The sequence below is a fragment of the Portunus trituberculatus genome, chromosome 47 (genome assembly GCF_017591435.1).
Source record: "Portunus trituberculatus isolate SZX2019 chromosome 47, ASM1759143v1, whole genome shotgun sequence".
Lineage (NCBI taxonomy): Eukaryota > Metazoa > Arthropoda > Malacostraca > Decapoda > Portunidae > Portunus > Portunus trituberculatus.
The window spans coordinates 3,587,640-3,604,915 of record NC_059301.1 but is presented as its reverse complement, the minus strand read 5'-3'; the positions used below and the strand labels follow the sequence as shown (position 1 = coordinate 3,604,915).

At 36.2% G+C, this 17,276-nt stretch overlaps 1 protein-coding gene across 1 annotated transcript in view; it reads left to right on the top strand.

The window, feature by feature from the left end:
- The window catches only part of LOC123520819 (oligoribonuclease, mitochondrial-like), a 42,974-nt gene that overhangs the window by 18,530 nt on the left and 7,168 nt on the right, over positions 1-17,276 (top strand). The window contains exons 3-4 of the mRNA XM_045283440.1: positions 8,844-8,937; positions 9,414-9,540. Coding sequence (XP_045139375.1) covers positions 8,844-8,937; positions 9,414-9,540 — 221 coding nt within the window. The remainder of the gene's footprint in view (positions 1-8,843; positions 8,938-9,413; positions 9,541-17,276) is intronic.

The window sequence follows — 17,276 nt, the reverse complement described above, 5'->3', positions numbered from 1 at the left end:
GCATCGTCAAGACTGGACTTGGTCTTTAGTACAGAGCCAATGGTCATTGAGGAGATGAGGGTGGAGTGCCCTTTAGCAAAGAGTGATCATGCAGTTTTGGAGTTCAAGGTGATAGACGAAGAGAAATCTAGAAGAAATGAAGAATATAAAGTGGGAAGATGGAATTATGCCAAGACAGATTTTGGAAACCTAAAGAAATTCTTTCAAGAGACAAATTGGATGAAATTCAAGAGTGCTAAGGAGCAAATGAAAAGTGGAAGGAATTTATAAAAATATACAAAGAAGGTGAGAAAAATTTGTACCAATAAGACAACATAGAGAAGTTGGAAAGCAGGACTGGTTTAACGATAGATGTGAAAAGGCTAGAACAAGAAAAGAGGATGCATGGAAGAGGTGGAGAAGGAAAAGACGGATTAAGCAGTGGGAAAGTTACAAAAGAGCAAGAAATGAATATGTGTTGATTAGAAGAGAAGAAAGAAAGAAACAAGAAAAGGATATAATTGATAAATGTAAAGACCAACCAAGGCTTTTTACAGACATGTGAACAACAACATCAAAAATAGAGAAAGTATTGAAAGTTTAGAAGTAAATGGAGTATACAGTGAAGATCCCAGGAAATGGCAGAGGCTATGAATGGATGCTTTCGGAAGGTATTCACAAAGGAGACTGCTTTTGACAAACCACTGGTAATGGAACAGAAAGGGATTATGAAGGAGTTTCAAGTAACTGTGGAGGAGATCAAGAACATGATGGGGAGTTTAGAAGTGAGAAAAGCTGTGGGACCTGATGGGGTATCAGGATGGATTTTAAGAGAATGCAGGAGCAATTGGCAGAAAAAGTTTGTGAAGTAATTGATGCCTCATTAAGGGAAGGTGTAGTGCCCCAAGACTGGAAAAGAGCTAACATTGTCCCAATCTATAAATCAGGTAACAAGAGAGACCCATTGAACTATAGACCAGTGTCACTTACAAGTGTGGTAGCTAAGATGTGTGAGAGGGTGGTGAAGACTAGATGGACAGACTTCTTGGAGAAAAATGACATACTTTGTGAGTGTCAATTTGGTTTTAGGAAAGGGCGTTCATGCACGACAAACCTGATATGTTACTATTCGAGGGTGATAGATGTAATACAGGAAAGAGATGGTTGGGCTGATGGAATATATCTGGATTTAAAAAAGGCCTTTGATAAGGTACCACACCAGAGACTGATCTGGAAACTTGAAATGGTAGGAGGAGTGCATGGCAGTTTACTAAAATGGATGGAAGACTTTTGGTAGGAAGAGAAATGAGAACAATAATTAAGGACAGACCATCAGAATGGGGATTGGTGGAGAGTGGAGTTCCACAGGGATCAGTGTTGGCACCAGTAATGTTCGCAGTCTACATAAATGACATGGTGGATGGGGTGTCCAGTTATGTGAGCCTATTTGCAGACGATGCAAAATTGTTACGAAAAGTGAGATGTGACAAAGATTGCGAACTACTCCAGGAAGACTTGGACAGAATATGGAAATGGAGCTGTACATGGCAAATGGAGTTCAACACGACAAAATGCAAGAAAATAGAGTTTGGCAAGAGTGAAAGAAGAATCAGGAGTATGTACAAGATAGGAAATGAAGACATAAAACCAGTCATGAAGAAAAAGACCTTGGGGTGACAATTACCAATGACCTATCGCCAGAGAGACATATAAACAAAATAATTGGAGAAGTATTGAACTTATTGAGGAACATAAGAGTGGCGTTCGTATATCTAGATGAAGAAATGATGAAGAAAATAATTACTGCAATGATAAGACCGAGGCTTGAATATGCAACAATACAGTGGGCTCGAACTTAAAGAAACACATAAGGAAACTAGAGAAAGTACAGAGGGCTGCAACAAAATGGTGCCTGACTTAAGAGATTTGACTTATGAAGACAGACTGAAAAGAATGCAACTTCCAACCCTGGAAAACAGAAGAGAAAGGGGAGACCTGATAGCAATATACAGAGTGATGATTGGCATGGAAAAAATGGATAGGGAAGATCTGTGTATGTGGAATGGAAGAATGTCGAGAGGGCATGGGAAAAACTAAAATGGCCACTTATAGGAGAGATGTGAAAAATATAGCTTCCCTCATAGAAGGGTGGAAGCATGGAATAGTTTAGACGTGGAAGTGGTCAACGCAAGGAATATTCATGATTTTAAGAAAAAGCTGGACATTAATAGATATGGAGACGGGACAACACGAGCATAGCTCTTTTCCGTATGTTACAATTAGGTAAATACAATTAGGTAAATACACACACACACACACACACACACACACACACACACACACACACACCCCAGTAAAACCTTAGTTAGCGAAACTTTGTTTAAACTTCTAATGTATAACAAGTATATATGTAACTTTATAATGTTGATGATCTTAAATTTATGAAGGGAGGGAGAGTGAAATGGGAAAGACACTAACCGGCAACCTGTGGAATGTAAACAAAGGGCGCATCATTGTATCACATACAAAACTTATGTACCACATTTCCACAAGGCTTTCTATTTTATCCCTTGTAGAGTCACGAGTTCAGGTGGTTCTTTTAGCTTGCAAGGAAGATACAGTCTCACCAGCCTTGTTAATAGAGTCTGCTGACTTGAAAATAGTAGACAGTAGATGGAGTCAAGATGGTGGCGAGCAATCCTATTAGTTTTTTCGCCTCTCGTGTCTGTGAATAATATCCAGCTTCACTTCGAGAGTAAGAGACTTCCTGGTCTTAGCAATGCTAGGCGACATTGCAGGGCGTTTTGGTGGTAAGTTGAGTGAGGGAAGACGAGCTGGGGCTGACGCTGGTATTGTTTTGAACAGGGGAATGAGTGGTGCGTGTGTTGTCCACGAGAGGCGCTAGTGTATTCAAAAGCCTGTCGGCTTGCGTGATATGGTGGTGCTTTCAAACTTGGAAAAGATTACCTGGATAAAATTTCATTAAAGGGAGTTTGGTGTTCGTTAAACAAGCAGATGGTAGTAAAATTAAACCTTCGTTGTAGCGAAATTTCGTTGTGTGAATCCTCGTTAAGCAGGGGTTGCCTGTGTGTATATATATATATATATATATATATATATATATATATATATATATATATATATATATATATATATATATATATATATATATATATATATATATATATATATATATATATATATATATACAGATAACTCGATTTACGTGTGTTTGTTTTACGTGTTTTTGTTATAATGCGACCGAAAAAATATAATTAATTTAATTTGCGTGATTGGTTTGCTTATATGCAATTTTGGCCCAACTGCATTTTCAAACTGAGCGCCAGATGAAATTTCAAACTGCGCGTCAGAGAGATCTGCAGCTTGCCGATAGGTGAGAGCTCCGCTTTTCTTGAGCCTCATTTGCAGTCTGCCAGCGCTGAGTACAGACGGAATCTCTTCAATCTGGCCCCAAAACGTCCTTGATCTTCTTCTGCATGTGGGGTTATTTTTGATTATTGGATTTTTGATAAAGTGGTAAAGCTCAGAGGAAGATGGTGACTGACTGTGGTGTGAGTGGTGAAGGCAGTGACGCAGTGAGTGTTGTGTTTACATATTCTTTGTTTTGTTGTTTTCTCTTGTTATATTTTGCTTTCTCTTATTATTTCTTGCTTTTCCCTTTACTTTAAATACACTTCTAGTATTTAGAATGGTAAATAATAAAAACATGTTAATTTAGCCCAATAAATAGAATATTTTGTACAGATTTTTTTGGACCATATCCCACATCCCCCCTATTATCTATTATTTTTTTATGAGAATTACATGTTTGTTTTACTCAAATTTTTATATATGCGATGCCTCTTGGAACGCATCTATCGCGTCGAGTTCGAGTTATATATATATATATATATATATATATATATATATATATATATATATATATATATATATATATATATATATATATATATATATATATATATATATATATATATATATATATATATATATATATATATATATATATATATATATATATATATATATATATATATATATATATATATATATATATATATATATATATATATATATATATATATATATATATATATATATATATATATATATATATATATATATATACATACAGTAAGTCCCCAATTTATGATAGAAATATATTCCTTAAAACCTTATAGTAAAGCGAAATTAGCATAAACTGAACCCGTTTTTACATGTATTTGATAGGAATACGTTCCAGCTCAGTACGGAAGTCAATCGAAAAAAGTAAACAAATTGGACAAGACATGTATTACCGAAAAAAAAAAACTAAAAACAAATTGAACAACAAGAATACTGTTTTACTTAGCTATCTTAATGTTATTCTTCTGTATAGGTCCTCTCTGAGGCTAGAGGACTATTTGTGCCCTTCCTTTGTCCCTCCTGAGGCTAAGGGACAGCAGGGACCTCGCTTGCTTTACTCGGAAGGAAGGCTCATGGGAGAATGATCAGCTGATGTGGCAGATGAAGTGGGTGATGAATCATATCCTTCAAATTGGTCACGTGAAGTTGATGACCCAGCTTTAATTGATGAAGTTGAAGGTCCAGTGGGTGAAGTGAATAGTCTAGCTACAGGTTTAAAAAAAGCTGAGATTGTGGACCGTTTTGTTTCACCTTTTTACGTTTCTCGTCATATAATTCTCTAGATTTTCATCGCCTGTTCCATCTAATTAACCACATTGCTACTTCTTTTGGGGTTAGGGTCATGTTCTTGCAGCAGTTTCATTGCAGAGTCAATAAAACTGAAAGCTTTTTGCAGAGTCTTGATGTCTTCACCACGATCAAAATTACGTTTCTGTGACATTTTGGACAGGGATTGGTATCAAATGTGGAGAATAATGAAAGTATATCACTGGGCATGAGGTTTCACTGTGTTTGTAGTGGCAGCACGAAAGTGATTAGTTCATAGTTGGCTGCAACAAGTTTGGCAGGAATTTTAAATATCGTAACTTCAAATTTTTTATCGTAAATTGAAAAAATTATAGTAATTGTCAACTATCGTATCTGCAAATTTATCATAAATCAAACTATTCTAAAACGAGGACTTACTGTATATATATATATATATATATATATATATATATATATATATATATATATATATATATATATATATATATATATATATATATATACATACAGTCAACCCTTGATTAACAGAAGTTTGAGTAACATGATTTCAATTTAATGTGACTTGATATTTAAGAAGATACTATAAAATTATGCAATGCTTTTCAATTTAACCCATGTTAACTCAATTTGATGCCATCAGGTGCACCCACACTGCTTGTGAGGGAAACAGCTTGAGATGCTCTTGGCTGGATTCTTAAATAATACCTTCCACCTTCATCAGTTGATGGATACCGTTTGGGAAAAATTGATATTCTTAAGAGTGAATACTGCCTTTCCATAGCTCGGGTAGGTTATGATAAGGGAGGATTTATCTTCGCCGCAAAGGTGAACCAAGACCCATGTCTTTGTCATTACCTTCACATAAATTTTGCCTTAATACCTATTATTATTAGTTTTTTGTGAACCAATTAATTTTAGAAACATAAGAATATATAAGTTATCATTCAAATAACCTACTTTACAAAGATTATAATTGGAACCAAACCTAGGAACAACAACAACAACATTGCTGCTGCCAGCTTCAATTACAGCACCTCCATCTCCCAAGTTTTCAATCAGAATTCTACTTAGCTTATGATAAGTTCTTCTACATCTTTATCGCTTAACAAGTATAGTCAACTCTAGATTAATGTGAGGGGTTACGTTCTGCAGATGTCATGTTATTCAAAATTGCATTATTTAAACATAATTTTTCCATAGAAAATAATGGTAATAAGGGAAGGTTACATTCCTGGCCACTGAGAAATTCTGTCTATTTTGGAAATTTTGTTACTCAAACCTTTAAAAAAAGCTATTAATACATCACAAAGTCCTGGAAAGAATAGCACACATTCTCATTTTATTAGCTCTGATGGTATGAAATGTGCTATCTCTCAGTTCCGTCTTATGGACAATCAGGGACAATCATGGAGGTCTTTTCTTTTCTAGCATAGCGATTTAACACTTATAACTACTTTTCATTGGTCAGTCTTTCTTGATTTCTTGGAATCACTTTCCTATGAGGAGGTTGACAGACACTTGGATGCCATATTATAGGACAATAGGTGAAAGAGGCAGGGAAAATTATCCACTCATAGTGCAGGTTAGCACCAGACAGAGGAGTGAGGTCTCATGTATAAATTTATGTTCACAAAACATCTCTATTAGATTTTTACAAGCTTTACCACCAAGAATAAGGAAGAAAAAGATGAGGATCGAGGCATTTACCCATCACTGACTGGTGACGATCGCTTCTTCTTATGACCTTCTTTAGCTTGTGTGTTGCTTTCACAAAAATATTTGTTTCTGCACTTCTATTACCTGCTATAATGAATATCATATCTTTGTATTCATATACAATCATGCCTTGAGGATCACCCTCACTCCATGGCACTGAGTGATAGTTCAGAGACGCTCTATGCCTTCTTTCTTTGAGAAGGAACAGAGCGTCTCTGAACTACCATTCAGTTCCAATGAGTCAAAGTAATTCTCATGGCATGATTGTATATGAATACAAAGGTATGGTATCCATTATAGCAGGCAATAGAGGGACAGAAACACAAATATTTTTGTGAAAGCAACACACAAGCTAAAGAAGGTCATAAGAAGAAATGGCCATTGCCAGCCGACAAATGCCTCAATCCTCATCTGCTTTCTTTTCTTTGTTCCATGCAAGATTTCACTTTGTGTATCACAAAATAATCCTTTCTTGGTGATAAGACTTGTAAAACAGCTACAAGAAATATTGTTTTGTGAACATAAATGTATATATGAGACGGAAACATCTTTTGTGGAGGTGGTTTTACTAACAATTCCTGCATAGCAACCTTGTTACCATGGCAACAATGTCTCTCTATGTGTTCATGGATATCATTTCGCAGCTAGAAGTTGCTCTGCTCATTGTTAGTTTTCTTGGATCCTGGCTCAGTACAGTTCCTACCTGTAGCAGCGTATTATTGTTAAGTGTAAAGTATTGTATTGTGTCCTATGGTCATTATGATATTAGTGTGTAAGTCGAAGCTGAAGCAGGAGGTTGAGGTTGCGAAAAGCAGGGTTGGCTTCGGTTCGGAGGTGAGGAGTGGCCGTGGAGTCGGTGGGTTGGGGGAGCGAGAGAGGCTAGCACCGCAGCCAGTCCACTCCCGCCCCTACTTCAGTTGGTTTCCTGTACTTGGTCTCTTGGTGGAATATACAGAAAATCGTACTGTGTTCTTTGTTCTTTCTTGTTGCCTCACTACCAGAAGCAACATAGGTGTGCGTGACATTATGAAGTCAAGTTAACCTGTGTTTAATTGAATAAATCGTGTTATTTGATAGTATCTCCTTAAAACTCAAGTTGCTTTATTCAAACTCATTTTAATTGAGAGTTGACTGTACCCATTTATGTAGATAGCAGATGGGCTGTCCTCTTCCCATAGCCTGCACAGTTGAAGATGGCGATTCTCTCCTGTGTTAAAGCCACTACTATACGGCCATCTGTGCTTTTATTTAGAAGCACCTTTCTTGGCTCACCAAGTCCATTAATAAATCATGCCCTGCAGCAGTATTAGGGTTGGTTCCCATTGTTAAATTTTCCATGCTGCCTGTGGTGGAATGGTAAGGCAGTGTGGTCTGGACTGCATGGCTCAATCAGCTGAGGTGATGGTAAACAAACACTGCTGTCAACCACCACCAAATTATACTCGTTAAATGCATTTATAATAAATGTATGAATTCCTGGCATATAACATCATATGACAAATGACGTTGAATTAATAATTTTCTAATTTCCCGGACAAGAAAATGTGTTTTATTGCTTCCATGACCTATTAATATATTAATAGTTTTTTTTATAAGGTTTGAGTAACAAAATCCCAAAAATGGGTAGACTTTCCCAGTGGCCAGGAACGTAAACCCCACTTAATATTATTGTTCTTTATGGGAAAATTATGCTTGAATAACGTGATTTTGAATAATGTGACATCTCCAGGAATGTAATCCTTAAGTTAATAGAGTTGAGTAAATATATATATATATATATATATATATATATATATATATATATATATATATATATATATATATATATATATATATATATATATACACATAAGACTGGAACTGAATTGTATTTTGTCTCTCCTATGGTAGCCAGCATTTACTGTTTTGCAATGCAAATGTAAGAGCTTTTATTAACTGTTTGAAGTTATTTTCTTTTGTGCTAAAATAACTGAATACCTTTAGGATATGTAATATGTAGTAGCTACTGGGTACACTCAGTATTTTTTGGTGTACAATGAGATAAGATATTGGTCTTGTCTTGGCTTATCACTTCAGTGGGATTTGAACTTGGTACGTATATACTTGTAAGTATATAGATAAATGGTAAATGATAAGAATATTATGATGGGTGTAGAGCCAAAGGGGGAAATCCCACCATAACATAGTTTTGAAACATGAGCCTCTAGGGTTTTGCAATTTTGTATTTACACACAAAACTTCATGGTATCAAGCTGTCTGGATCTCTGCCACATGGTCAAATTTTGTTTGGCAACCTATGCCAAATTATAAAGGAGGGTTATGCTTATCTCGTTCTTCCCATAAATAAAAGATGCTGAAATGGCAAGTTCACCTCCGGCTCTACACGCCTCATGTGTTATATTTGAATTCTATGACTTTTATTGAAAATTTCTGTGTGTTGGTTTTATCCTCAGTCAGGGCTGACTGAAGCATGCAGGAAAAGCACCATCTCGCTCTCTGCTGCTGAGGACCAGTTGCTGCAATTTGTGGCCAATCATACTGAAAAAGGTTAATTTCGTTTAGGTGTATTTTATTCTTTAAGATATATTTGTTTGTTTTTTGCATAATTTCTTTCCAAAAGATAACAGCTAGCATAAATACATGTTCTCATGTTTTTTTTTCTTTATTTGGCTTTGAAGGTGCTAGAAATAGCATGATAAACTATGTATCTTATCCACCACAAAAATACAGAAAAGTTTTCATTCTATAGACTACAGAACTATTTGAGTAGTAAAGTGTATCTGAAAGGTTAATTATTGTGTGTTAACCTGCTATAGCTTGTAATGCATCATATTTACTATTACAATATGAAAGAATGTTTTGTGGTTTTGGAATTAGTAAAAATTTTAAAAGATATGGAGTGATACTGCTACAATACAGTTTATAACAAGATCACAGCAATTAGCTTCTTCAGGTGACTTTTTTAAGGATTGACCCTTCAAGAACTGTTGTATTGTGTAGTAATTATCCTCTAATTTTTGCAGGGAAGGCACCATTAGCAGGAAATTCAGTACATGCAGACAAGAAATTCCTTGACAAATACATGCCCAAATTGATGAAACATCTCCACTACCGGATTGTTGATGTCTCAACGGTGAAGGAATTGTGCAGGTGAGGCGCCTTCAGTTACACCTTCCAAAAATATTATGATACTAAAACATTCATTTAAATAATTTGTCTTTTTTTATTATCATATATCTTTTTTTTTTAGAATTGTCAGATATATAATTTTTAATAATCTGCTGTTATGTCCTTCCATGATGTGACACCCTCATTCTCCTCACAATAGTCCCTCTTACATACCCAGGGATTCTATCCTCTGGTGAAACTGGAGGATGTAATTAAAGAATTACGCATGACACTGTCAAAAGCTTTAGAAATTTCTAAAGTAAAAGAAAGGTTTACTGAATTCCACAAGGAAGGATCAAGATTTGGTAAGGAAAATAAAGAAATTACTGTACCAGTGAATTGTCCTTTACAGAATCAATACATTTTGAAAAGTTAGTGAAATACATTGAATGCATCAATCAGCTTGGTTGGTACCTTAATAATCCTACTCAGATCCTTAATTACACGAAAGTACAGAGGTAGTGGCGTAGTGGATAAGGTGGTGAGCGTGGGGAATGAGCAGACATCCACAAATAGCTTCGAATCCCACCATGTACCGCCTTGAAATTTTGCCATATGTTGAGTGGATTAAAGTTACCCAGGTTCTAGGTGGTTACACCAAAGATGTGCTTGGGTAGTAATATGGACCATAGTAGTAAACAGTGACAGATATGAATATTTTAATTATTCAGAAAAGTCCAAATGAGATATTTTAAAAATATTTTTAAGGTGAAAAAATTATTAAAGGGATAAACTGTTTAGTGATAGTCATGAAGAGTGGTGTTCAACTGTTGAGATAAGACATTGTTACTATATATATATATATATATATATATATATATATATATATATATATATATATATATATATATATATATATATATATATATATATATATATTTTTTTTTTTTTTTTTTTCTTGGGATATATTATAATCATCATACAGTTAAAGTCCAAAAGTTTGGAATCCAAAACTTTAGAAAGCCCAAAACTTCAGTGATCAACTAATACTGAACTTATTATAAAGTTTTTGATTAAAAGTAAAAAAAAGCTAACACTGTAAGGGAATGGCATGCAGTCAATACTGATAGTCATGAAGAGTGGTGTTCAACTGTTGAGATAAGACATTGTTACTATATATATATATATATATATATATATATATATATATATATATATATATATATATATATATATATATATATATATATATATATATATTTTTTTTTTTTTTTTTTTCTTGGGATATATTATAATCATCATACAGTTAAAGTCCAAAAGTTTGGAATCCAAAACTTTAGAAAGCCCAAAACTTCAGAACTTTTCTGGATGATCAACTAATACTGAACTTATTATAAAGTTTTTGATTAAAAGTAAAAAAAAGCTAACACTGTAAGGGAATGCCATGCAGGTGTTTATTCAGTGGCATTGGTTTGAGTTTGCAGTTGTACACACCCTACTCACTCCCATGCACCTATCACCTCGATAGTATTGAGATATGACAGTTTGAAATAGTCTTCTCATATCTATCTCCTCCCCTCCCTTCCACTCCCACAAACATACTTCTCAGCTTCATAATTTTTGCTTATCTCTTCTTTCTATGCTTGTTTATGCACCCATTTTGCATTCATACATAAATTATACACTAATACAGCTACCCTAAATCTCTGTGCATGTAGAAATATGCCTATATTGAGGAAAAAGCAAGAATGACATTTTTTTTGTCCCCATCCTCAGCCTTCATCACCAAAGCATTGGTTCGAGTTTTACCTTAGCTTTTTTCATCGTTTCTCTTCACACCCATTCACACTCCAATACGATGCTAACAGGTGGATTATGTTCACTTGTACATCTATTATTCATATCTATATAATACATCACTAAAACTTCAGAAAATTCTATATTTTGGAACTCGTGTTCCATTGCCTTCATCAACTTTATCAACTTCAAATTGTTTAAAGGTAAGTAAATGTCTTTTTGGCACCACATCTCTGTGAACTTGGTGATGGTTAGTTAGGCTTCAGTGAAACATTTTCAATTGTTTCTAAAAATAATTGGTGTGATTATACTTAAATTGCAATATATTACACTGTATAGATTCATGATCTTATGATAAAAGGTAAGATAATGCACACACTAACATTGGAATACATCAATACAATTCCAGTCAGTGCCACAAACCACACTCATACTCTGGAATGCATTACTACCTCAATGTACACACACACACACACACACACACACACACACACACACACACACACACACACACACACACACACACACACACACACACTACACACACACACTACACACACACACACACACACACACACACACACATGAGAAGCAGCGCCAACAAGACGTGTGAAAACAGCTTCCATAGGAAGCACTACAGCAGGCATTGGAACTTGACCTAGACCGTATCTACAGGGGGGTAGGAGGCCATAGGATTCTCTTGTCTCCAAAATAAATAAGATTTGGGTACCGTATATAGTGGAAAATGAAGGGAGAGAAAGAAACAAAACAATATACTACAGGCTACATGTTGCAACTATAAAGAATCCTTAAGGAGCATACAGAAAAAAGTACAGGAAGAGGAGGATGAATTAGAGAGTGGAATGAGTGAAAGCAAATTGGAAGAATTATGAAATGCCTGGAAACAGGGAACAGGAAGAAGAAAAGTTAAATTTTCAGTGGTAGTAAGGAAGCAAAAGACAAAAGATGCTGTTATACAAGTAATTAAGGAGAAAGAAGATCTAGTGAGGGATACAGCGGATAAGAGGAAATGTATCTTAATTTTTGGGCTGAAGGAAAAAAAAAATAGAAACAAGTACATGAGAGACCAAGAAGAGAGAGAATTGGCCAAGACTATCATCACACAGGAGTTAGACCAGGAAGTGGAGGAAGGGATTAGGTTGGGAAGGATTAGTGAAAGGGGAAAGAGACCAATGAAAGAGAATGAGATCGCAGGTGGCAGTGGAGGAGATTATGACATGAAAAGGAAAACTGGCTGATGATACTGAATTTTAGGATATATGGATAAAAAGAGATATGAACCTGGAAGAGAGGGAAAAGGAGAAAGTGCTAAAAAATTAAGCTAAAGAAAAAAAAAAGAAAAGGACAAAAAAAATTTGTACTGGAGGATTGTAGATGTGAGACTGAAGAAGTGGTATCTTCAGAAGGAGGAGGAGGTCATGGAAGAGGCAAGAAATTAGGAGTGACATACTAATATAGATGGCTTGTTATCCAGTGTGTTGGAGTTTAGAGATTGTTTGAAAGAAAAATGACCGGTTGTAATGTGCATAGTAGCAACAAAATTAAAGCAGGAGATCCATGCTAGCTTTAAAGAAAAGTTGGAGAAGAAACAGGAAGGAAAAAGAGGGAGGAAGAGTACTAATAATGGTTCATGATAATATATTAATTTATGTGTGGAAGAAGTGCAATATAGTGATGGCATGGTGAAAGTAATGGGAGTAACAATCAAAACAGGAATTGAAAAAGAGGAAAATCATAGTTATGTAAATGCCACCTAAGACAAATACATGGAGAACTAAGGAAATGCAAAGATAATATGATGCCTAGGTAATATGATAAAGAAGAGATGGAAAAATACTATTAGTAGGAGACTTTAACTGTAAAAGAGTAAACTGGAGAGAGATGAGAGAGATGGAAGTAATGAGCAATGCTGGGTCATGAATTGAAGAGGTGTTACAGTTGATTATGGTGAATACACTGGATCATTGGGTGGAGGAGTCAACACGGTACAGAGGGGAAGAAGAACCATTGTTGCTTGACCTAGTATTCACAAAGAAGCCAGAGCTCCCTCCAAACATACAATACCTTAGTCCAATGGGAAGAAGTGATCATGTAACATTAGTGTTGGAAATGCAAGAAGAGGACGGGATGCAGAGAAGCCTACAAAAAAGAGATTGAATTATGCAGGAGCAGATTTTGAAGAGTTAAGAAAATTATTTTGCTGAGGTGAAACATTATGATTATGAACAGAAGGACAATACAGGGAAAATATGAAATATTCCTACAGAAATATAACGAAGGAATGAAGAAATACATACCTGTCTATAGAGTAAAGAAAAGTATATATGCTTGGTACAGTGCCAGATGTATAGAACCTAAAAGGGAAAAAGATAAAGCTTAGAAGAAACTCAAAAAGCAGAGAAATGAAAATAACTGACAGCAGTGTAAGGATGTGAGAAATGAATATTCGTTAAGCGAATTTTCGTTAAGTGAACCAATTATAACAAGTTTAACCCCTGACCTGAGCTTCCATTGAGAGTAAACAAAGCGAAAGTGCATCATAGTACAGTAAAAGATTTAATGGAAATAAAAATTATGAAGTTAAACATTTAAGCAGTTTAATTTAAGACTAAGTCATTATAATATACACTAATATATGTAAGTAACTTTATAATGTTGATGATCTTAAATTTATGAAGGGAGAAAGAGTGGAGCGGGAAATTCGCTAGCTAGCAACCTGTGGAATGTAAACAAAGGACGCATCATTGTACCGCATACAAAACTTATGTATCACAAATTTTCCACAAAGCTTTCCATTTTATCCATTGCAGAGTCACAAGTTCAGGTGGTTCTTTTAGCTTGCAAAGAAGATATGGTCTCACCAGCCTTCTTAATAGAGTCTGCTGACTTGAAAATGGTAGACAGTAGATGGAGTCAAGCCATGGTGGGAAGCAATGCTATTAGTTTTCTCGCCTCATGTCTGTGAATAATATCCAGCTTCACTTCCAGAGTAAGAGACTTCCTGGTTTTCTTAGCAACACTAGGCGACATTGCAGGGCGTTTTGGTAGTATGTAGAGCGAGGGAAGATGAGCTGCTGCTGACGCTGTTATTGTTTTTAACTAGGGGAGTGAGTGGTTCGCGTATTGTCCACGAGAGGCGCTGGTGTATTCAAAAGCCTGTCGACTTGCATGATATGGCGGGGCTTTCAAACTTGGAAAAAATTACCTGGATAAAATTTTGGTAAAGTGAGTTTGGTGTTCGTTAAACGAGCAGATGGTAGTAATAGGAAACCTTCGTTGTAGTGAAATTTAGTTGTGTGAACCTTCGTTAACCAGGGGTTGCCTGTATTAGATTAAGGAGAGAGGAAGAAAGAAACTTTGAGAAAGATTTTTTTTTTTTATGTAGGAAAGAGGACCAGACTGCTAAAAAAAAAAAGGAAAGATTAAAAAAAAGGCTCACTAGAGTGCTGGTTCTCTACAAAGAAGAAAAGCGTCAGCCAAAATTAGGGAGCAAATGCCTTGATACCTCCCTCTTAAAAAAAGACAAATCGTAGGAAGTCGGAAATACAGATGCAGGGAGGGAATTCCAAACTTTACCAGTGAAAGATATGAATGATTGAGAGTACTGGTTAACTCTTGCATTAGAGGGTTGGACAGAATAGGGATGAGACGAAGAAGAAAGCCTTGTGCAACAAGGCTGCAGGAGGAGGGGAGGCATGCAGTTAGCAAGATCAGTAGAACAGTTAGCATGAAAATAGAGATAAAAGATAGAAAGAGATGCAACATTTCGGCAGTGAGAAAGAGGCTGAAGACAGTTAGTCAGAGGAGGGGAGTTGATGAGAGGAAAAGCTTTTGATTCCACCCTGTCTAATAAAACTGAGTGGAAGCCCCCAAACATGTGGAGAATATTCTGTACAGGGACAGATAAGGGCCTTACAGAGTTAGGAGTTGGAGGGGCGAGAAAAACTGATGGAGACGCCTCAGAACACCTACCTTCATAGAAGCTGTTTTAGCAAGAGATGAGATGTGAAGGACAGGCCGAGGATATTCAGTGTGGAAGAGGGAGACAGTTGTGTCATTGAAGAAGAGGGGATAGTTGTCTGGAAGGTTGTGTTGAGTTGATAGATGCAGGAATTGAGTTTTTGGGGCAATGAACACTGCTAAGTTTTCTCTGCCCCAATCAGAAATCTTAGAAAGATCAGAAGTCAAGCATTCTGTGGCATCCCTGTGTGATATGTTGACTTCCTGAAGGGTTGGTTGTCTCTGAAAGGATGTGAAAAGATGTATGGTGGTATTATCCACATAGGAGTGGATAAGAAAAGAAGTTTGGTTAAGAAGATCATTAATGAATAATAGAAAGAGAGTGTGTGACAGGACTGAACCCCGAGAAACACCACAGTTAATAAATTTAAGAGAACAACAGTGGCTGTCTACTACAGCTGCAATAGAATGATCGGAAAGGAAACTTGAGATAAAGTTGCAGAGAGAAGGATAGAAACCATAGGAGGGCAGTTTTGAAATCAAAGCTTTGTGCCAGACTCTATGAAAAGCTTTTGATATGTCTAACACGACAGCAAAAGTTTCACCGAAATCTCTAAAAGAGGATGACCGAGACTCAGTAAGGAACTCCAGAAGATCACCAGATCACCTTGATGGAAGCCATACTGGTGATCAGATAGGAGATTGTGAAGTGACAGATGTTTAAGAATCTTCCTATTGAGGATAGATTCAAAAACTTTAGACAAGCAAGAGATTAAAGCTATAGGACGGTAGTTTGTGGGATTAGAATGGGCATCCTTTTTAGGAACAGGCTGAATGTAGGCAAACTTCCAGCAAGAAGGAAAGGTAGAAGTCAGTAGATACGTTGAAAGAGTTTGGCCAGGCAGGGTGCAAGCACGGAAGAACAGTTTTTTAAAACAATAGGAGGGATCCCATCAGGTCCATAAGCCTTGCGAGGGTTTAGACCATTGAACAACTTTAATTGTTGGCATAAAATAGTCAAAGGGAGGAGGAGAGGGAGGAACAAGCCCAGAATCATCCAAGGTGGAGTTGTTAGCAAATGTTTGAGAGAAGAGTTCAGCTTTAGAAACAGAAGAGATGGCAGTGGTGGCATCTGGATGAATTAAAGGAGGGAAAGATGAAGAAATAAAGTTATTGGAGATGTTTTTGGCCAGGTGCCAGAAGTCACAAGGAGAGTTGGTTTGAAAGATTTTGACATTTTCTATTTATGAAAGAGTGTTTGGCAAGTTGAAGAGCAGACTTGTCATGATTCCAGGCAGAAATCTTAAGTGCATGAGATTCAGGACATAAAAGAATCAATACCTTTTGTGGGCAACCTTTCTATCATGTATAGCATGAGAATTGGCTTTGTTAAACCAAGGTGTAGAAGGTTTAGATTGAGAAAAAGAATGAGGAATGTAAGCCTTCATGCCAGACACTATCACCTATGTTATGCATTCATCACACAGAGATGGGTCTCTGACACGAAAGGAATAATCACTCAAGGGAAATCATCATAATATCTCCTCAGGTCCCCCCAACTGGCAGAGGCGAAATGTCAGTGGCAGTTTTATGTGAAGAAGGAGAGTTGTCTTTAGAGGGTAGGCTATGACTGCCCCCTTGAGTTATGAAATACAAAGGGAAATGTTCAGGAAGATCAGAACTAGTTTTAACGGAAAAATCACATCACTCCCTGAACTAGTGCTATTAGACCTTGCTGGGAGTAAATTATTGTTTTGGTAGGTGTCTACTACATCCTCCAACTATATGGAAAAGATAGACATACAAGACCTGGTATCACTTATTGAAGATAGAGATAGACAAACTAGATGATCATGAAAAGCCAATGTTTGAGGAACATTAACCCCTTCGCGCCGGATGTTAAAAAAGCCCGCCTGTATGATATACGGTGGTGCCGTGAGAGAGCGGGAAACTCGTGCAAGCTTGTCATACTTGTCGCCTTTGTGTATTATGCTGCTATT